The sequence below is a fragment of the Bos grunniens genome, chromosome 19, assembly GCF_055505025.1.
Source record: "Bos grunniens cultivar Pamir isolate PY7600 chromosome 19, Bosgru_T2T1.0, whole genome shotgun sequence".
Lineage (NCBI taxonomy): Eukaryota > Metazoa > Chordata > Mammalia > Artiodactyla > Bovidae > Bos > Bos grunniens.
Window position 1 is genome coordinate 22,562,774 of NC_141183.1, and position 23,568 is coordinate 22,586,341.

Sequence of the window (23,568 nt, forward strand, 5' to 3'; positions counted from 1 at the left end):
TGCTAAAAACTGCTGTGCAGAGCAGAAAGCTTGAGAATGGACTGGGTCAAAAAAAAAAAAGTTAACAAAATTAAAATGTTTAGCAACATGGATGAACTAGAAATTATCATACTATGTGAAGTAAGTCAGACAAAGACAAATACTGTATTCTATCATTTATATGTGGGATCTAAAATATAACACAAATGAACTTACCTATGAAACAGAAATACTCACAGATGTAGAGACTAAGCATGTGGGTGCCAAGGGGGTGAGGTGAGGGAGCAATGGATTGTGAGTTTGGGAACAGCAGAGGCAAACTATTATATACTGAATGGATAAACAATAAGGTCCTACTGTATAGCACAGGGAATTCTATTCAATATCATGTGATAAATCATTATGAAAAAGAATGTATATATATATATATTTTATATATATATATATCTTTAATGTTTAAAGAGAGCCAAAAAGAAGGCAAGAAGATAATATCCAAGAAAGGATGAATGAAAATAAAAAGGATTTATTTTAATAAACTAAGATAAAGGGAAGTTAACTAAGACAAGACTCCCTGGGACACTTACTAGAAGACAGCAGGGCCAATGTCATGAGTTAGAGAAAGAAGGTTTAGAAAAATCAGTTCTCCAAAGGAAGGAAGAGAAGCTAAAAGAATTCCTGTCAAACTGGTAAAGAAGATGTACTGGGACCCAACAAAGAAAGTCTAATATTGTGACTCAAATGGGACCAATGGATGGGTGCACAGTTTTAGCTTAAGAATTATAACTTCAGAGGTTGGGACCTCCTAATGAAAAGGGGGTGGAGAACAGGAAATCGAATTCTTGTGGAGTCTCGTTTAGTGCTTACAGTCTGCAATGCTAACAATATAACATGAGTTATATTGGTAATACACTGAAACTCTACATAACTGGTATCCTAAATTGGCCTCACCCGCTAATAATGCTCATTTTGGGAGCATGAAACATCCATGTACTGGGCTACAATGAACAAGCCAGGAAGGGGAAGCACTTATGGAAAATGCCAGAAAAAATAGGACCCAAATGCCAAATCTTTGATTAGAAAAATAAGAACACTCTGGCGTGGGTATGATGCTCTGATAAATCACTCCATGTGAAATGCATGTGCAGGACAAACAGAAATGAATGCCAGTATCACTCACACACCTTAAAACAGGCTGGGAAATGCTGACAAACATGTTCCAACACAAATCTGTCTAATTATATTCTTAATTGATACATGAAACACAAGATTAAACCAGATCGTGTGGAGGCGTGCTCCTGTGAGAAAAATCAACAATATAACAGAAAGAGGACAAAATAGTAAAGTGAAGGTCTGTCACATGCCAATTTTTTTAAAGTACAAAAAAATACATTTTTATTTGCTGATGAATTATGCATCTATAACCTATCAAATGGTATGATTGATTAAAAAAGAAACTCACACTATCTTAAGCAGCTAAAGAAATTACTCTTAATAAGCAAAATAATACCCAAGCTCTATGAGATTAGCCCCCTAATTAAAGGATCAGTTAGACTGTTTAAAGAAAAGATACTCGTATGTACAACTGCCTGGAGGAGAAACCCATTGAATAGAAACTTGTGTGCCATCGTTTCTGTCTGGTACGGTTTTTACCTTTTTTTTCAAATTAATTTTTATTGCAGTGCAGCTGCTTTACTGTGTTGTGTTAGTCTCCACTGCACAGCAAAGTGAATCGGCCAACCCCTCCTTTTGGGCTTCCTCCTCATCCCGGTCACCAAAGTGCATTAAGCAGAGTTCCCTGTGCTCTGCAGTACAGTTTTTAGAATAAAACCTGATCACAACTTTTATGTGTAGGACAGGCAAATAGTAAGTGGATTAAGATTCAAGACCCACACAGGCAACAAAATTAGGCACTTGAACAGATGCCCAAGTACATTATATTAAAAGCACATTCACATGCACCCGAGTACATTACTTGAAAATAAATGAACCTATGATTTTCCTTTCAATATTTTTTTCATCCTTAAAGCAAAAATCCAGTCTTAAGTACAAGCAGGTTAGAAGAGACACTGTTTCCTTCAAAGGTTCAGGCCAAAATCCCCACATATCACTCAGTAAAAATCCATCAAGATGGAGGATGGGTATGTGCCTGACTTGCTTGGATTTATAAACACTAAAAACGTGGGGAATGTAAAGTTCATCACCCCCCACTCCCACCTCCTTCAGGCAAATAAGTGACTCTGTTCATTGCCTCAGGGAAGTAGAATGCAAAATCCTTGGTCTTGGAATAAAGAGGATTCAGAGTCCAAACAACAGAAGAAGCATCATTCATTTTACATGCATCATATGCAGAGTACATCATGAGAAACGCTGGTCTGGAAGAAACACAAGCTGGAATCAAGATTGCTGGGAGAAATATCAATAACCTCAGATATGCAGATGACACCACCCTTATGGCAGAAAGTGAAGAGGAACTCAAAAGCCTCTTGATGAAAGTCAAAGAGGAGAGTGAAAAAGTTGGCCTAAAGCTCAGAAAACTAAGATCATGGCATCTGGTCCCATCACTTCATGGGAAATAGATGGGGAAACAGTGGAAACAGTGTCAGACTTTATTTTTTGAGACTCCAAAATCACTGCAGATGGTGATTGCAGCCATGAAATTAAAAGACACTTACTCCTTGGAAGGAAAGTTATGACCAACCTAGATAGCATATTCAAAAGCAGAGACATTACTTTGCCAACAAAGGTCCGTCTACTCAAGGCTATGGTTTTTCCAGTAGTCGTGTATGGATGTGAGAGTTGGACTGTGAAGAAAGCTGAGCACTGAAGAATTGATGCTTTAGAACTGTGGTGTTGGAAAAGACTCTTGAGAGTCCCTTGGACTGCAAGGCGATCCAACCAGTCCATTCTAAAGGAGATCAGCCAGGGTGTTCTTTGGAAGGAATGATGCTAAAGCTGAAACTCCAGTACTTTGGCCACCTCATGTGAAGAGTTGACTCATTGGAAAAGACTCTGATGCTGGGAGGGATTTGGGGGCAGGAGGAGAAGGGGACGACAGAGGATGAGATGTCTGGATGGCATCACCGACTCAATGGGCGTGAGTTTGAGTGAACTCCAGGAGTTGGTGATAGACAGGGAGGCCTGGCGTGCTGCGACTCATGGGGTCGCAAAGAGTCAGACATGACTGAGTGACTGAACTGAACTGAACTGAACTGATTGTCTCCTCACTGCCAGGCACAAAGCTAGAAAGTGATGAAAAAGCCGTGAACAGGACAGACAGGTCTTGGGGCTTATATTCTAGAACAGAACCTTAGATAGAAGAGCTTCCCTGGGACTGAAGGGAGAGGGGAGAAAGGAGGAATGAAGTGACAGGGATAGTGGTGAGTCTCCAAGAGAGGAGCCCCAGACCCTGCTGCTGAGTCAGAGCCCCTGCAAAGCAGCAGAACGGGAGGTAAGCTTGGGGACCTGATGGCTTAGGAGCACTACATCCTGCTTCCTGGACTGTGGCCGCAGGAAATGGACAAGAGCCAAATAGGTTATGGTTGAACAAGGTGTCTGGCAGCTGGAGCTACAAACAACCCACCTGGTATTTCCATGCCAGCGGCACACTAATGTAGCAGATTGGTTCTCAAGGCCTCAAGCAGGAAGCAAGCAGCTAGAAGCATAAATACAAATTCAAACTAAGAAGCTTAATCTTCCCTGTTGAAATAAGATAAGATACACACACACACTCCGTTTTCTAGAGCATTTACTTTAGAAACCTTGTCATTGTAAATTCTTTCTTTGTGTCTTTGAAATGTAAGTGAATCTTTTTAAAAGCTAAATAAGATTTTGTCCAGCTTTGCAACCTGTCTTTGACTTTGAAATGTAAACATCCAAGGAAAATAGCACCCCAGTCTCCCAGTTCTTATGGGAAAGTAGGAGCCTCTCTCCAAAACTACCTCTTGTTACAAGTGTAGTTTTCCTTTATGTGAAGCCTATTAGCGAACACAGATGGTAACCCCAATTACCAGGTAAAGTTACAAGATGAACTGTGTGTGACAAATGGCGATGTCAAGTCCTCTTTCTGGAGGACTAGTTACTGCTTCTCTTGAGAACAGGGGTGTAACAAATTGTATCTGCTTGATTCTAGAAGGGGAAGATTTTATTCTGTCTTTGCACTCAGTGATTCTTGGGATGTGCATCATATTCTAAGATACAGCAACGTGTTTTCTTTCTCTACTATCTTTGTGGAGAGGATTTCTGGGTTGGGAGATTTTGTGTTAATTTTTTCCCCAACCCCCAACAATACAAATGGAACCAGTAGGAAGGATAGAGACTGACTCAGGGAACCCAGACTTAGACAGATGACATCAAGAAGCAGGATGTAGTGCTCCTAAGCCATCAGATCCCCAAGCTTACCTCCCATTCTGCTGCTTTGCAGGGGCTCTGACTCAGGGGCCCTATAGTCACAACTACAAAGTTCCCCAAAACTTAGACACAAAATTTTTGGGGAAAAAGGTGGGAAGTCCATATGATGAAATTTAATTACACATCCTGTGCAGAATCAAAGCTCAAGGTAAAGACTAATTTGTTATAGAAAAATATAGTAACGTATACATCCTGTCTACCTTAGCCTATGGACTCAGATTTATATCAACTATAGCAAACAATGGGACTTGCCAATGTTTAACTTTGGGAGTTCTATTTCAGACATTTGTGCTAAAAACCCATTTCCTCTGGGTGAAGCATAGAGGGAAAAGAGTGGAAGGAAGCCTAACATTTGTAACAGTGATTCTCAAGTGATTGTCAGACTTTGCTGCATGTTAGACATCAAGGAAATCGCAGTCAATCTTAAAGGAAATCAATCCTGAATAGTCATTGGAAAGACTGATACTGAAGCTGAAGTTCCAATACTTTGGCCCCTGATGCAAAGAGCCAACTCATTGGAAAAGACTTTGATGCTGGGAAAGATTGAAGGCAGAAGGAGAAGAGGGGGACAACAGATGAGATGGCTGGATGGCATCACCAACTCGATGGACATGAGTTTGAGCAAACTCCAGGAGATGGTGAAGAACTAGGAAGTCTTATTCTCCCTGGTGGCGCTAATGGTAAAGAACCCGCCTGCCAATGCCGGAGACATAAGAGATGCAGGTTCGACCCCTGGGTTGGGAAGATTTCCTGGGTTGGGAGAAGGCCATGGCAACCCACTCCAGTGTTCTTGCCTGGAAAACCCCATGGACAGAGAAGCCTGGTGAACTATATATAGGCCATGAGGTCATAAAGAGTGGGACACGACTGAAGTGACTTAGCATGAATGCACCTTATGTGCCCAGTGTTTTACATCGATTACTAAGACATTACCAGCTTATGTTCTAAAGGGTAGACTCTGGAGTCAGACTGCCTGGCTTTGGATCTTGGCTCTGCACTTCACTGGACTTCAGTGTCTAGAAATTTCCACTGCTTCCCCAAAATAGTTGAAATAATTCTCCCACTCATTAGCCTATGAAATTACTCAGCCCTGGTGGTTCAGATGGTAAAGAATCCACCTGCAGTGCAGGAGATCCCAGTTCGATCCCTGGGTTGGTAAGACCCCCTGGAGAAGGAAATGGCAACCCACTCCAGTATTCTGGCCTGGAAATTCTCATGGACAGAAGAGCCTGACCCCTCATGAGGGTCACAAAGAGTCAGACATGACTGAGCGACTAACACACACACACACACACACATAAAAACTAAACATCCCACATTTCAGAGCTCCTCTCACTTTCTCACACAGACTGCTTTCTGTCTATGGAATGTGTATCTTTCTAAATAAACCTGCTTTCACCTTACTTTGTGAGCTTCCCTGATGGCTCAGACAGTAAAGAATCTGCCCTCAACGTGGGAGACCTGGGTTCAATTCCTGGCTCAGGAAGATCCCCTGAAAAAGAGTACCCACTCCAGTACTCTTGCCTGGAAAATCCCATGGACAGAGGAGCCTGGTAGGCCACAGTCCATGGTGTCCAAAGAGTCAGACACAACTGAGCATCTAACACTTTCACTTTGTTTCTCAACTTAACTGTGGCTCGCTCTTGAATTCTTTCCTGCTCAAAGCCAAGGACCCTCAATTGGTGGCCAATCCCAGAGATTCACTCGAAACCTGGGACAGAAGCGCTCATGTTCTAGCTGCAGAGAGTGTAAATCTGTATCATCTTTGCCCTCGCCTCCTCTTCCCTTCAAAATCAGTTTGCTAAAACTCACTGATTGCATGCATGCTCCCCCTCCTCTATGCCCATGGCATTATTCACATCCTGTTTCTTATGATTGCCCAGCCAGAACTTTGAAAACAACTTTACTTCTTTCTTCATGAACACTGTTCTCAAACTGATGTCCTTACTCTGAAATCTTCTGCACTCCTCCCCAATTAATCTGACCGTGTGACTCTCCATTTCATAAACCGGGAATGATTCTTCATTTCCGACCAAATAAAATCTAGGCTTTGTAGCTTCCCTTTTCTATGATCTGACCCTGAACCTCCCTCTTTTTTTTTCTCTTTCCTCTACAATGCCTTCTCCACCATATGACCCAAAATATCATCTCTCCACTTCAGAACTCTTCTAGAACTTCATCTTTACCCAACACACTTCTGTGCAAACAGTAACCATCCAATAACCAACTGAATGAATGAATGACCTTCAGTCTTGAATTCTAATTCTGAAGGGTCTGGGGGCTCACTCTCGTGAATGTCCCTACAACTGGTGTTCTCAACCATAGCATTTTGGTTCTTGTGAGTTATGTTATAATTAATTTGTTTCTAGTAACAAAACACAACATTTCCAAATGATTTATTTTTCTCATAACTAGAGTAGATTCAAGATGATCCCTATAAGAAGGAAGGAGGTCCTTGCTTATTTGTACTCTGTTATGATTTCTAAAACATAAAGAATAGCATGCAACTCTAATTAATGCACTGAGAATTACATGGACCCTGCAATTTTATGTATGCCACAGTCTTTAATGAGCTATTATTACTGATTTCTCTAATAAAAGACAGTATTTTTAACAAGCAAATTAGCAAAATTTTCCTTGAAAAGTGATGTTTTGAGATCTTGAATTAAATAACTTCATGATTCACATGCTTATAGAATACTTTTAAATGTGTCTCTCTCATTAAAAAAAAAATCTGGCACTATTTCTTTTAATCCAGTATGTACATGGAATGTTCCAGACATGGAACTCCCATTTGTGTGGGCCAGCAGGGCCCAAATATTAAAGCTGCAGTGTTTAACACAGTAGCTACTAGCCATGCGGGTTCTAAGCACTTTAAGAGTAGCTTGCCCAAATTGAAATGTGCATAAAAATATGCATTGGATTTCAAAGACAGTATCACAAATAAAGAATGTAAAGTATCTCATTAAACTTTATATTTATTATATGGTATATGGTCCAGCTCTCACATCCGTGCATGACTACTGGAAAGACCATAGCCTTGACTATACAGACCTTTGTTGGCGAAGTGATGTCTTTGCTTTTTAACACACTGTCTAGGTTTGTCATAGCTTTCCTAATGAGAAGGCAGAGCGCCGAAGAATTGATGCTTTCAAACTGTGGTGCTGGAGGAGACTCTTGAGCATCCCTTGGACAGCAAGGAGATCAAACCAGTCAATCATAAAGGAAATCAACCCTGAATATCCATTGGAAGGGCTGATGCTGAAACTGAAGCTCCAGCACTTTGGGTACCTGACACAAAGAGCCAACTCATTGGAAAAGCCCCTGATGCTGGCAAAAATTGGAGGCAGAATGAGAAGAGGGTGACAGAGGATGAGATGGTTGCATGACATCACCAATTCAGTGGGCATGAACTTGGGCAAACTCTGGGAGATGGTGAGGGACAGGGAAGCCTGGCGTGCTACAGTCCATGGGGTTGCAAAGAGTTGGACACGACTTGGCGACTGAACAACAACAATAACAACTACATGATGTACTTAAGGTTAAATAAAATATTTGAAAATTCATTTCATTTGTTTCTATCTTTTGATATGATGACTAGAAAGTATTAAATTACATATGCGGTTTAAATTGGTGGCCCACATTCTGTTTCTTTATTGGAAAGCACTGCTATAATGAAGAAATACCTGAGAGGTTTGTTTTAGATACAGATTGCCAGGCCTGGAATCTAGTTCAGCTCTCTGTATTTTAGGCAGAGATTAGGCAACCCACTCCAGTAGTCTTGCCTAGAAAATTCAATGGATGGAGGAGCCTGGCGTGCTACAGTCCATGGGGTTGCAAAGAGTCGGACACGACTGAGCGACTTTACTATCACTTCACTATCGCAGGAACTACATGAAGTAATAAGAGTGTAATTCTTTCCTGATTCTCCCACTATCAATGCCTGTTTCTCTTCCCATTTCTCAGTTGCAATTACCAAAAAAAGAGAATCAGTTTGGCCTAAATAGTCATAAGCGATGCTCTTTAGTCAGAGCTTTTGGGTCAGGCTCCTCACAGGTCTCTGACCTACAGATTGACTCTCCTTGGGTAAAGTGTCCACCCCTAGACCAATCCACTGTGACCAATGGGGAGGATGGAAGAGGCGAAGGTCAAATTAAACAGAGCACAGGAATGACCTGGAACCTCACCTCTCAGCAGGAGTTCTGGGTGCCCAGCTTTGTTTGGAGGGGACTGTGAGAATGCCCAGCACAGACTGGACTATCCAGCGGTGAGTTAATTCAGAAATTAAAAGAGCATAATGTATATTCAAAGGCCCCGTGAGCACCAGAGCCAAAGATTGATTATTTCCTGAACTACACTCCAGATACAACTTCAGCCAAGCCACTCTACAAATAACAGTGACAGATCTAGCCTTTAAAACATTTCAGTCATATCCAGCAGCCAGCTTTTCAGGCTAAACAAGGAATTTACGTGGGGAGAGACATAACGCAGAGGCAGACTAGATAGTATTTGGAATATAGCCAAGGGATCAAAGCCCAGTCCCAAGGATGCCATTACATCACTAATCACCATATGACCTTGGGAAAGACACCTTAACCCCTCCTGCACAGACTTATCATCTTTACAGTACAAAATGACAGGAATTGTGACAATTAAATAGAATGACAGATGTAAAGGTGCTTTATAAAGTTATAAGAGCTGCACAAATGTTATATAAGTACGCAGGAGTTGTCATCAACTCTACTTTTACTCATGAAAGAGTAACCCGACAATACATCTTATCTCAGTGAATACACCCAGCACAGGGTCTGGTCTGTCTTGTCGTATTTCTTCAACCTTGTGGAAATGTTGGAAATGTTAACTGTCAGTTCTCATCCTCTATTAGCACTTATCTCCAGCCATAGCTTCATCTGTAATACGCCTTCAGGAATTCACCTCAATATATCAAACTCTGCCATCAGGCCAGCCACCCACCACAAGTCAAGCAGTATGTATTTAAGAGAAATACAATCAGTCAGTCTTGCAGCTTATGACATCTGTCAGCTGAATATAATGGTCACTTTTTCCAGTAACTGTCAGAATGGGTTTACAACATATTCTAATGCCCTCCCATAGCATTTCTGTTTAAATAATCCAAATGGCGAGGAAAGTCATAAAAGAAAAGCTTAGGTACCATGTTTTAAGCCCAGGTTTATTTCCATGTAATATTTTGGGAAAACAAAACACAATTTTCTTTATGTTATGCCCCATTTTCTTTCCACAAGCTAAATTAACTTCCCTCTGCCAAATGTGCTCAATTTTACAGAGACCCAATCCAGGAATACTGAAACTGTCTTCATTTTTTGGTTCCTTTATGGAGAGACTGACACTTCTACCAGATCAACAATAGGAGAAAAGGGTTTACCAAATATCTGCATAATTGATGAGAAACCCAGGGGTTTACACGGCTTCTGAAAAAAGGGAGCTCTGTATCTTTAAGGCTCCATGGCGCTCTCTCTGCTCGCGATGCAGACAGAGCAGGTTCTGCCGCAGAGACTCATCCTATCGATAAGGTTCTGTTAGCCAAGGTGGAGGATGGGAAAAGAATGGAGCTGTCCCAGCTACTCAATGAGATCAGGGCAAACTATGAAAAGCTCCTCACCAGAAATCAGATAGAGACCGTGCTTTCAACAAGGATCCAGGTAATGATTTCATACAGACAGGCATCTTCCAGGATAAGGAGACAATCCATGTCTATCCAATTCCTGTCCCGGCCTCTCTGAGGTACAGTATTTCCTTTTCAATGCAGCATATACTGGGGAAGGAATTTAGGTTTTACTGCAATGTGACAGTGACTATAGGGGGAAAAGGCTGTATTTATTACTGTTAAATGACCATTAAATGAATGTTGATTGATGCATTTTATTTTTATATAAATCATGAGGTTACTGTCATTAACAAAACATGGGATCAGTATACAATAAAATGATGCACAATAATCTCTTTTAGACATCTTATAGGAAGGAAGCATTTCAGATACCCTTGGAAGATATCACGGATTTACTTATAGAAATAATTTAAATAACACCTTTAAAATGACAAGCTTTATAGTGAATTTATTATCTTGCACACTTTGCAAGATAAAACTAAGTAAAATATTTCTAAACGGTTTCTATCATTTTTTCATGAGTCTGATTCTATACCAGACTGTTACAAATAGAAATCATGTGAGTATGTGAACATGGTATTCAGAAACAATGATGTAATTTGGGACAATCAAAATTCTCCAAATCAATAAGGACTTTTCACTTTGACAATAGATTATTTTTGCTTTTGTTCTAAAAGGTGAGAAATGTTTATCTCTAATACTAAGCATGTAATATTTAAGTATTGTTTAGAAAGACAGCCGAGTTAAATAAGGGCTAAATCCTCGTTTCATGGACACTTTGTTTTAAAATGACAATACCCCTTAGCAATTAGTTAAGATCTCATCTCTAAACAAATGGAAAAACATCTATTTTAGAAACAAAGCTTCAGAAATTCAGGGTTTGTTTATTTATTTTTTTTTTAGTTTACCTATCATATCTGAGTTCAAGTTCTATTCCAAGCATCCAAACATAGCAAAGAGTTTACTTAAGAACATCACCAAAAGGGAAAAAAATATTGCTGGGAAATCATAGGATGTTATCGCATTAGTAATTCATTTTTAGTAACATCATAAATATAATCTCTAGGTAACATTTTCAGTCTTAATAAAGAATGATCAGCATCTCAAATGAAGCAACTTCACTGAGATATTTGAAGTGTTGCAAGAATTCACTCACCTTTTACAAAGAGAAGGAAACAATTAATAGATGACAATTTCTGAAAATTATAAACCAAATAAACATTTTATTTTGCAATAATAAAAATACAAGTTACTTAGTTTACAAGTCACAATGCTGAAAGACTAAAGTGAAAAAGCAAGACTTCAGTAAGTTTTGTTTCCTTTTAACATAAAACTACTTTAGGGGACTTCTTTTTTCCCCAAAGAATTCAGAAAATCAGCCAGAATAAATTTGACATAGCATGATTACTTAATTATTACAAAATAAATGTAAGCTATTTTAGTTCTTTACAGCTATGTAACAAACCACTCTAGAACTTGGTGAATTAAAAAGACAGTTGTATTGTCTTTCATGCTGCTATGGGTTAACTGGGTTCCGTGCGGGTGATTCTTCCACCGCACATGGCATTGGCCAGGACCACAGGCATCTTGGGGCACAACTAGGTTGGGACAGCCAAGTGGCTTACTCCTGCGTCTGGCACCTTGGCAGGACATTTCTGGAACGCTGGCTCAGCTGAGACAGCTGGGCCTGTTTCTCTCCATCTGGCTTCTACACAATCTCTCCAACAGGGTATCTGGACCTCTTATCCACTGAGGCTCCCAATGTATACCAGGGCCCCAAAAGCACAGAAGGGGAAGTTGTCAGGGCTTCCTAAGGCTTAGGCCTACAACTGGCACATCTTCTATATTCTGCTGACTAAGGCAAGACACGAGTCATCCCAGATTCAGTGTGGAACAGGACCGAACAAGGACATGGATTTGGGGAGGAGTGGGTGATTCACTGAGAGCCATCTTTGGAATCTAGCTACCACACAAGCCTAGCTGCCAGCTCCTCACTCAAAACCCAGTAGATACCAGAATTTTTATGCTCTTCCATTTCTGAAATTCTTGTTCTCCTCTTTTGTGGTTTCTCTAATATGTGTTGCTGCTTTGTTTTTCCAACCTAAAACTAAGAATAAGTGACACAACAAATGAATTTTGTCATCTAATTCCTTGAACTATACTTTATTGACTTTCATTTAATATAATATTTCCTTTAAAAAAAATCTATTGTACCACCAAATTAATTTTTTGTGTGTTTTAAAATGTATTTTTATATGAACATTAAAAAGTTATAATTTTTGCCTCAAAATAGTACAATCAATTCTATACATTGCTCCTACAGCTCCTGGGGCCAAATGTTGAGAATTCTGTCAAAAGATACTTTCATTCAATCCCAGCATCAGCATAAGAACACTTAAAGTTGAATATAAGCTAATTCACTCATTATTTAATATGAGAACATTTAGAGAGCAGTTCTTAAAGAAGTCATTTTGCTACCACCCTAGATATCCAAAGTTAGCATGCCTTCTAAAAAGATCATTTTTAAAAAGGTGAATCAACAGTGGATTCTTTTAATATAGAAGTCTATTTTAGAATCCCTAATGCCTATGATAACTTAACTCCCTAAATTATTCATAATATATTTTCTAGTAGTATTTACTTCCTGTTCATATATCCAGTCCCAGAAATAATCAATTCATAAAGCAGCTTATAAGAAAAAAGTGGGGGAAGGGGGAAGTAGTAGCTAATTTTCTATCTTTCTTCCTTAATGATGCCATAAATAATGGAAAGGTAAGAATCAGAGGTCTCAAACTTAGGCCTTGCAAACTTACTTCTCATTAAAATGTATTTTTCTGCATTTCATAGACTGTTATGGTAGGAAAGGACTTTCAAGGTTCATTTTACATCTGAGAAAACCGAGGCTAAGAGTGCAGTTAACTCACACATGTGTTTTATCAGTGACTGAGCACCAACCAGAACATACATCTGTAGTTTAAAGAAAAAAGATTTGATTCCTATACTATTTGTCCATAACTGCTTTTAAGATCTCATTTTCAAAAGTGCTCTTTTTGTTGTTGCTGTTGCTATTGTTGTTGTTGTTGGCTTTCTTCTAGTTGGAAGAAGATCTAAGCAAAAAAATGGACAAAGATGAAGAGGCTTTAAAGGCAGCTCAAGCAGAACTCAAGGAAGCCCGACGCCAGTGGCACCACCTGCAAGTGGAAATTGAATCTCTCCATGCCGTGGTGAGAATGACCTCAAGGCGGCTGGCCCGTTGAGTCCCCAGATTTTGTTATCTGATTAGGAGAGGGAAGGAGTAATATCCATTACTGGACAGTGACAAACTAAAAATCAGGGCACTGAATTCTATCCATTTGACCTAGTTCAACTAGCGCCCTGCCTCCATCATGGCAATGTCTATCATCAGTTCACTGAAGGTTTAGTTCACACTTACAATAATGAAATAATCCTTACACCAGAACCCTGGGGTTCTCTAAATGTTAGAATGGGGGAAAAGAGCTTTTGTCATCATCCAAAGTCCTAACAGTGGAGGATTCTTTTATCCATGCTACAAAGACTTCTAACAGAAAAATATTAAAACACTTTCCAAAAATGCCTTTTATAAGGAGTCTGCTCTGGCTTTAATATTCAATATTCTATACTTTTCAATATTTAAGAAATCAAATAAATCAGGGTGACAATAAACTAATCATACTGCAGATTCCTTTGGGGGAGGGCATAAGAATGATCATAGGTTTCCTTGGAAATAGAAAACTCTCTAGCTGTAGATAGAAAATTTTTTAAAGTTGGGCCATACCTAAAGCTGTAAGGACATACCTCTTGCGTAAGTGCTATACAATTATTGCAACCTTTTAAAGAAAGAACTCAACTGAATGAAGACATTGCAAATCAGATTTCAGAGACACAGTTTGTTTTCTTGATTCACTGATGAAGATATGTATAAAACAGGAAAGGGGTCTTGAAAACTCCCTACATGCCAGTGAGCAACATTACCAGATGCAGCTGCAAGACCTAGAGGCAGTGATTGAAGGACTAGAAAAAGAGCTACAGGAAGTAAGGCGTGGCATTGAAAGGCAGCTTCAAGAGCATGAAATGCTCCTCAACACCAAGATGAGGCTGGAACAGGAAATCGCAACGTATCGCCGCCTCCTAGAAAAGGAAGAAATCAGGTACCTAATTTCCATATAGTGAATGACCAGAAATACAGAGCCACTTAGGTCACTGATGTAGTCGGAAAAATTAAATCTAAAAACTTATCATTACTAAGGCATGATCACTGAGTTCCTACCACACAATCGGCACTGCAAAAAAATAAGTGGGAGAACTAGTTCCAGCCCCCTCAAATTATCAGGGACTTTCTCGATGGCTCAGCCAGGGAAAGAATCTGTCTGCAATGCAGGAGACATGGGTTTGATCCCTGGGGTGGAAAGATCCCCTGGAGAGGAAAATGGCAACTCACTCCAGTATTCTTGCCTGAAAAATCCCATGGACAGAGAAGCCTGGCAAGTTATAATCTGTGGGGTCGCAAAGAGTCAAACATGGCTGAGCAACTAAGCACACACCAAATTATGAATAGACGAGCCAAAGTCAGGGACTTGAGCTACAAGAAAGAGTACAAGCAAGCCTGGAGAAAATGAAATGATCCTCCATCACTACAAGAGAAGACCTTCCTTAACATTCTTACTCTCCCTGTCATTCACCCCTTATAGAATTAGTGCCTCCAATAGACCACCCACGAAGAAAGTTTGAAAAATTCACACATTACTGCTTTTCCCCCTCCCATAATGGCCCACTCCAGGCACACATCAAACTCCAAAATAATAATAATACTATTAGTAATACTGTTGTTACTATTATTATTATATTACAACCATGGAAAGCAATGTTGTTCTATGTACATGGTTTGAAAGACTTCCAGATATTCTGACAACAAAAAGCATCAAAAGAGGGATTCTTAATAATTCACACACAGTTTCATAATCTGCAATCACTTGTAAGTGACTTGGAGCACAGCACAACCTACAATTTTCAATATTCCCAGAAAAATAAAGCCTTATTTGTGCTTGCTTCAGAATTCTGCTGCTGCTGCTGCTAAGCTGCTTCAGTTGTGTCCGACTCTGTGCAACCCCATAGACAGCAGCCCACCAAGCTCCCCCGTCCCTGGGATTCTCCAGGCAAGAACACTGGAGTGGGTTGCCATTTCCTTCTCCAATGCATGAAAGTGAAAAGCAAAAGTGAAGACGCTCAGTTGTGTCTGACTCTTAGCGACCTCCTGGACTGCAGCCTACCAGGCTTCTCCATCCATGGGATTTTCCAGGCAAGAACACTGGAGTGGGTTGCCATTTCCTTCTCCAGTGCATGAAAGTGAAAAGCAAAAGTGAAGACGCTCAGTTGTGTCTGACTCTTAGCGACCTCATGGACTGCAGCCTACCAGGCTTCTCCATCCATGGGATTTTCCAGGCAAGAATACTGGAGTGGGGTGCCATTGCCTGCTCCGTCAGAATTCTGAGTCCTCTATAAAACTGGGTGAAACTACCATCATCTATAATAAGTCTTGACATTTACCAAATCTTTGAAAAACACAAATTGAATTAAAAATACCATTTAGTAGCTAAGTGATGCTGGGCAAATTATTGAATCTCTTTGTCTCAGTTTCTCATCTATAAAATGCTTACCTCAGAATTGCTAAGGATTAAATGAATTAATGTTTGTAAAGTGCTTAAAATAGTGCTATGTAAATAAATTATATAGCTGTATACATATAATTCATTTTTTATGAAATAAAATGGTTATAGATTTGGTTTAATGCCTAATCATTCAAGATGTTGATAAAGTGGTCTTTAACATTCTTTTAACACAATTTTTAAAGTTTTATTATCCTATATTTAAGATACACAGGTATTTGGGCTTCCCTGGTGGCTCAGTTGGTAAAGAATCCGCCTGCAATGTGGGAGACCTGGTTCGATCCCTGGGTTGGGAAGATCCCCTGAAGAAAGGAACAGCTAACCACTCAAGTATTCTGGCCTGGAGAATTCCACGGACATATGAGCCTGGCAAGCTACAGTCCATGGGGTCGCAGAGTTGGACATGACTGAACGACATTCACTTAAATTTATTTAAGATAAAGTTACAAAAGTTATCAAGAAAAATATAATGAGCTCCTATATTTAAGAAGTGAAATATTTATAATGTTACTGAAGTCCCCCTAATCCCCACCCCAGCACCTAAACCACACCCCCACCCACCCATCTTATCCCCCTCCATCAGTCTAACGTGGCTTCCAGGTCTGATGCTTGTAAGTCTCATTATATATATATATCCCTAAGCAAAATGGGGAATTGTTTTGCATATATTTTAATCTTTGTAAAATTAGCTAGCTACAATCTTTCTTCCCCCTACTCAATGTTATATTTGGGAGATTGTTCCCTACAGATAAACAGTGTATCTTTAGTTCACTTATTTTCACTGCTAGATAGTACTTCCTTTGTATTGGTGATGGTTTAGTCTCTAAATCCTGTCCGATTCTTGTGACCCCATGGACTGTAGCCTGGCAGGCTCCTCTGTCCATGCGATTCTCCAGGCAAGAATACTGAAGTGGGTTGCCATTTCCTTCTCCAGGGGATTTTCCTGACCCAGGATCAAACCCAGGTCTCCTGCATTGCAGGCAGATTCTTTACTGACCAAGCTACAATTTATCCATTCTTTTATTGGAGAACATTTGTTTCAATTACATGCTAATATAATGTTGCTTCTATAATTTTGTTTCCAATTTCAGATATTATGGTAGTATCCAAGGTGGGAAAAAAGAACAAAAACCTACCACAAGTAGAGTCGGTTTTGTTTTACCTTCAGGTGAGTTTCTGATTTAACTAACCTGAAAAGTGAAGTGCCATTTATAGGCGCTTCACTTTATTATATTTAATTATTATTATTTATTAATAATATATAATTTTATATATATAATAATATATATAATTATATATTATATATTATAATATATTATATAATGTATAATAAGAATTTATTATAAATATTCTAAAGTAGCAAAACCAGAAATATTTTAATAAAGTTTGACATACACATTGACTGTGACTAGTACTTAGTATATAATAGTACTGTGAATAGTACTGTGAATGTTGTAATTTAATATTTCATAAATAATATTTTCACAGCCATTATAAATGAAATATCTTTTTCAACAAAAGTCCCACAAAAGTATGAGGATGAAAAAGTGGAAACAGTGACCAAACAGGCAATATTAAATGGAAATATTGTGAAAGAAAGCACTGAAGCTCATGGCACTATTCAGTAAGTAAAATAATTTTGACTTAGAAATAATAATGAACACATGCAAAAAAAATTAACTTCAATTGAATAATCTCAGTAATCTTTGAATGTGTCTAAACATAATTTTACATATTGTGATTTCTAATCAGACGTTAATAAATATATAAAAACTCAGATGAAGTATTCAATCCTTAATTCATCATTTTTCCAAAAAATATAGCCAAAACATGAAAATTCCATAGAACCCCTTAAAATTTTATTCATATGATTTTTAAAGACTACACATTTAACTGTCACAATGTAAATTATAAATTGTAATTTAAATTTTAATATAAATTATATACATTTCATGATTTATTTTTCATATACAATACATATTACATGTTTTTTTTTTACTATAGCTGTACTTCTTCATATAGGAAGATTTACTTTATCATTTCAGGACAGAGAAAGTGGATGAAGTTATTAAAGAATGGGAAGGCTCTTTCTTTAAAGATAACCCTCGATTAAGGAAAAAATCAGTTTCTCTTCGATTTGATCTTCATTTAGCAGCCACTGATGAAGGGTGTTCACAGACTAAGCAGGATAATCTACCGGATATAGAAGTCAGGCTTATCATGAGAAGATCATGCAGTATCCCCTCTATCAAACGTCCATCAACAACTAATTAATCCAAAGACAGTATTTGACTTGATGTGAAAATGACATTCAGATGGACCAGGGTAGGCCTGCTGGCCACCTTCTGTTCCAAAATGTAAGTTATTAAGTATGTATGTTATGACCAATGTGTGACTCATCAGAAAAAAAAAAGAGGGAGGGACAAAATGCCTCTGAATATAATTGTAGGTGTATTTTTTTTTTTTTTTTTTTTTTTTGGACAAAGGGAGCTTAAAATCAGAAATTAAGTACAGGTTCTATTTTATTTATTATCCAAATAGTCTTCTTTTTCCCTTGAATTTTTGTCAGAAACTGTAAGCATTAAGATGGTTTAGTTAAGTCTTTAAAATTTCACTCAATGGCTGAACATTCTAAGGAAAAGGGAAGGGTCAGTTTAAATGATTGTATTATATCAAGAAACACATTGAGTCATCATTATTCCATGACTGATTATTTTTCTACTTAAAAAAGAAAGCAATTATAAACAAACCTTTAAAGAGGAATCACTATTCACTTAACCGAATTCTTTCCTTTTGAGATAATAATTTGTGCAGGTAGAAAATAAGAGTTATTTTCTACCAGATGTTTTGAGCAAACAATAGAAGACACCCCCAGGCACATCTGATGATTAATCTTCATCTGAAAGTTTTCTGTCATCATTATCTGATTTCCTGAAGAGTAACTTTACTCGAAGAACTGTAAAGGTTGTATCCTCCCACACAAAAATCAGAGGGCCAGCTGCACAAGCAAAAGAGGAAATCTAGTTACTACAATTACTGGAACTGGATCCAACCTCTCATCATTCCAACTTTTCCATCTGTATAAAGTTAAATATGATTTTAATTTGAGTCTCTGATGTGAGCATTAGATAAAGATACTATATAAAGTATTATAAATATGTCTTGCAAACATTCATGTGAATTAAGATAACAGTATTGTTATCTAAGCAAAGAGTATTTGCAGGATTTATGTTTGTAAGTTGTTCAAACCCTAATAAATATGGAGAAAATATATTTGTGAATAAGTCAAGTATTGTTGCAAAGTTTTTTAAACAGCCTAATTTGTTTAATACAGGTATATTTAAAGACCTTAAATAATAAATACTTGTTTTAAAACATTAGAAATTTATAGGCTATCAATTTTTTTCTAAGCAGAAAAAACATTGAGTACAACTCTCCATACTTTTTTTCCCAGCTAAAGTATCACCTAAAGGGCTACAGCTGTTAGCATATTAATACAGCCTTTGGAACTCTCTCTCTTCTTTCTTTCAACCAAAAAAAAAAATAATTTTAACCAGAAGAAAATTATGTTAAATAATCTTTAACATAATACAGGGAATAACATTTAAATGTTCTTTCGGTTAGTACAGCTTTATTTTAGCCTGGCTTATTCTATTTCGTGAAAGGGATGATTTTCTTTCGTCAAGGACACAACAGCATGTGAAGTACTTCTTTTTGCATAAGCATCTGACCTAAAATACATCCTGTACATCAAAGTGTTCTCATTAAATATTAGTTAAATGCTAACTTTATTAAAGCTTTGGAAATGCAATCATGTAAGCTATTGTACTAAAAGTTACTGTACTAAGCAACAGTATCATAAATAAAGGAATATATCTAATATCATCTATACACAGTGTTAAAAACAGTACCCGGCATCATGAATGTAACTGCTCGTGATAGTAATTCCACTATGCAGCTCTTGTATGTATAACATGCACATTTTAAAATACAGTACCTGAATTTATAACAGCTTTATTTGCTTCAGTATTTGCATTTTAAATTGGGATATGAGTTTACCAAAGTAAATGATACCATTACAATAAAAAAAAATGAAACATGAACTTGCAAACCTGTATTGTATTTGAGTTTGATACATTGTATTGAGTAGAATTATTCCAATATTGTTAGCTTCATTGCAGAATGGAGAAAACTACAACCAAGGTGCATAAAAGCACAATTGTTATACTTTTATTTAACAACAGAAAAATTAAGAATGGTATATTCTAATATATGATATACTCTAATTAAAAAATAAAAATAATCTCATAGTCCTGGGAAAAGTATAATAACAGCAGCCACCATTTGCAGAGGGCTCACTCTGCTCCTGGTCCTGTAATCAGCATCCTCAAACTCAATCTCTAATCCTCACAGCAATCCTACAAGATGAACAGTATCATCCTCATTTGATGGATGAATAGAAATTAACATTCTTCAATCTCTCTGAAATGGTTCAAATGTATGCTTCCATAACAAAATACAAAAGTAAACACTACGAGTCCCTTCACTGTTCACCCAAAGCTATCACAACATTGTTAATTGGCTACAACCCAATACAAAATCAAAAGTTTAAAGTTTGGGGGGGGAAAAGTAAATAATAAGTTCAGTTACCAACAACTGCACAATCCCAGCCCTGGGACTGTCACTCATGACCCATGCAACCAAGAAGGAGTCACTTAAATTCTCTAGGTCTCTGTTTTCACACCTGAAAATGAAGAGAAAGGTGGCACTTGATCATCATTCCTGCCCTGCCTACTTCACAGAGCTGTTTGAAATAATACACATGTAAAAATATTTGGCAAAGCACTACTCAAATATACAAGAATATATGGATGAAAACAGTCACTGGGAGAGAAGAATTCATGTTCCTGTCCCAAATCCCCAGATATTTTGAAGATAAGGCAGAAGACTGTAAAAGCAAACCATACTTTGTCAAAGTCTACACAACATGGTGAATCACTCAGACCTGGAAATCTACTATACTTCAATATTTCACGATGACTTCTAGTAATAGCAATTGAACAGCCATAACTTCTGCTTTCACAGAAAGGGCTGAGAAAACTAGCTTATTTCACCATGTTTCTTATAGCCACACTTTGGTTTTTATTAGCCAGACTTTTATAAGTGGTTCAGACAGAGTTCTGTCCTCCCTTTCCCTATTTTAAGTGGGGGGGTGGGGTAGGGGAGGGGGGAATCCATTTAAAAATGCTTCATTAGAACGAACTCTAGACAAACTGCATGGCTCAGTGTTGGATTCAAAATCTTTTTGAGTCACAAACCTCTTTGAAAATCTGTTAAAGGTCAAAACCTCTATCTGGAAGAGGGTTGGGAGAAAGCACCTGAAAATTGTGTACAATCTTAAAAGGTTATAAAGGAATAAACCTCCTGGAGCCAAATCACAGACTAGTAGGTGTCCAAGGACTATGGTTGCTTCCTTGTTCTCTCCCATGTTCTCCTCTTTCTTCCTTCCCAGTCGTGGTTCTAGTTCTACCCCTGTTTTTTCCTTTCCAGCATCTTCCCACAACACGAGGGAAAGAAATCAAAGAGACTTCAATCCCAGCTTAATCACTTACTAATTTGGGGAGGAAGAAGAACCTCGAGGAAGTATGAGTAGTGTCAAAGAGCAATGCAGGTAAAGTTCCTGGATCTTGCTGCCAGAAAGAAAACTAAACTGCTTGGTCCTATCTCTGGGTTTTACCATCAGGTGCCTGTGAGGGTTCCCAATATCTTTACGTGTAGTATGAACAGTCATATTAACTGTTCATCCCACATCTTCCAGGAATAATCACCATTCAAAATATCCTGTCCTGCAGGCCCCATAAACATCCCTGCCCATGCAAGATCACATGTCCTAATGTCTGCTTGGGGAAAAAATCAACAGCAACTCAGTGTAAGTAGAGTCCATCCTGTTGGCTATTTCACTCTTCAGTCTTAATCTCTAGGACTTTCTCTATTATATTTTGCCTATATTCTTCCTTTCTTAATTTTGCAAATCTTCAGAGCAGAGAAAGAACTAAAGGGAAGAAAATGAGATAGCTGATCATTTATTTACTCCACAGATAATGGGCACGAGAATGGGCATTGTTCCAGATGTTGAATCCCCCGGCCCACGGAGCTTTCATTCTTGATGGGAAGAAAAAGATAACAACATAAAAATACAACAAATAGAGTATGTTAGGTGGTAATACGTAGTATAGAAAAAAAACATGAATAGGAGGTTAGGGAATGGGTTACAGTTTTATATAAATCAGGAAAAACGTGCTGAGAAGGTGACATTTGAGTAAAGATCAGGAGATGAGACAGTGTATCAGTGTCACCACTCCTTTCCTTTCCTACTATTTTTGAGTCCTCCCTTTCCCACTACAGTATGCTTTGTTGCTAACACCCAGAACTTTTTCTGCAGAAGACTGCCTAGAGATGAATAACCAAGCACCTGCCCCAGCATGGTGCCTGCCCTATCCTCCACCATAAAAGCCAGTGGAAGAAGGTACCGGGATTCCCTGCTGAAGCCTTCGTGTATCTTACATTAATCCATATATCTGATGCTTTTATATTTTAAAAAAGCAATTTCAGGTACATTATCTCAAGCCCCACTCAGGCTGCTCATTATCCTTTGATGACCTCGTTTCCCTTTAATATGCTCTTTAGTTTCACTAATCTCTAATCATGAACATGAAAATATTGGAGGTGGAAGAACTGGACAGAGGGTCACTTGTCCCTGGCTTTGCGTACTTCTGGAGATGCCCTAGTCCCTGCTGGCACACCCAGGATGGTGGCTAAGGGTAGCTGAAGAATCCAATCATTCTAAATGTCAACACCATTCTCAAGTAATTTCAGATCCTTCCCCCTCTGCAGTGGCCCACATCGGTAAAGTGTTTATATATCCAAGGAGAGGCTGCTATCTAGTACATCAACGTAGTCATGATTTAGTGAAAAGAGTCCTGGACTAGACCGCAGCCTGCCTCAATATACATTTACTGAGCTTCTTACAATGGTTCAAGGCCTTACTGGACACTGGCTATAGGAAGATGGCCAATGCAGACGGCTGAACTTTTGCTTTCAAGGCTCTCATAGAGTACTGAAAATAACAAACACTATCGGATACAATGTATTAGGTAAAGGCCATAATAGTTATCAAAGAATCTTGGGCGTTCAAAAGAAGAAATTAGGGGGGAGGAGGGGCGCGTGAGGCGGGGAGTTCCCGGAGGGCATCAGAGACAGAATTTGAGCTGGATCCGGAAGGACAGATGAGTTTAAGCCCAAAAGTGAAGAAATGTCGTTCCTGGCAGAGGAAACCGAATAAGCCAAGGCGCTTTGGGACATAGACCCCTTGCCCGGCGCTGCCTGGGACACATAATCTGGGGCAAGGAGATTTACATCTCCGGGCCTTGGCTCAGAAACCTGTGACAATTACACCAGCCTTGCGCTTGGGAACAACTGGAAAGATCTGTGCTGCTTTCGCCAAAGCTTTTGCCCGCGGTTAAGGCAGGAAGCCCTGGGAGGCGCGCAGGAGGACGGAAACTGTAAACCCGGCTCTCCACGCCTCCATCCTCGGCTTGCTAAAGTATATACACTCCAGCTCCCAGAGAAAGAGGAAAGAAAAAGACCGGAAGGAAAAAAAAAAAAACAGAAACTCTAGGGGGCAGAGACGCGGGGCGTGCGCGGCCTGAGTCGGGCCGGGGTGGTGCGCGGGCCGCGCGGCCACAGTGGTTCCGGGACTCACGACTGGGCGCGCTTCCCGCCGCCTTCCGGCCCCGCGCGGGGAAGCTGAGGCCGAGCTCCCACCTCCCCTCGGCTCAGCCTCGCACCTCC

General features: G+C 39.0%; 1 protein-coding gene across 2 annotated transcripts; it reads left to right on the forward strand.

Moving 5' to 3' along the window:
* The first annotated feature begins 9,909 nt into the window (after positions 1 to 9,909).
* On the forward strand, positions 9,910 to 18,592 carry KRT222 (keratin 222). 2 transcript variants are annotated; one of them, XM_086355420.1, is made up of 6 exons: positions 9,910 to 10,067; positions 13,129 to 13,257; positions 13,982 to 14,202; positions 16,809 to 16,885; positions 17,206 to 17,341; positions 17,763 to 18,592. In XM_086355420.1, the coding sequence occupies exons 1-6, from the start codon at positions 9,972 to 9,974 to the stop codon at positions 17,989 to 17,991; spliced, it is 888 nt and encodes a 295-aa protein (XP_086211546.1). In that variant the 5' UTR covers positions 9,910 to 9,971; the 3' UTR covers positions 17,992 to 18,592. The 2 variants fall into 2 exon arrangements, with proteins under 2 accessions (XP_086211546.1, XP_086211547.1); XM_086355421.1 differs by having other exon boundaries at positions 10,014 to 10,149.
* The last annotated feature ends 4,976 nt before the right edge of the window (positions 18,593 to 23,568 follow it).

Coding starts and splice junctions, on each gene's coding strand:
- KRT222 (XM_086355420.1), top strand. CDS start 9,972: ATGGAGCTGTCCCAGCTACTCAATGAGATCAGGGCAAACTATGAAAAG. Junction 13,258..13,981: donor TTGAATCTCTCCATGCCGTG/GTGAGAATGACC, acceptor TGTATAAAACAG/GAAAGGGGTCTTGAAAACTC. Junction 17,342..17,762: donor GAAGCTCATGGCACTATTCA/GTAAGTAAAATA, acceptor TTATCATTTCAG/GACAGAGAAAGTGGATGAAG.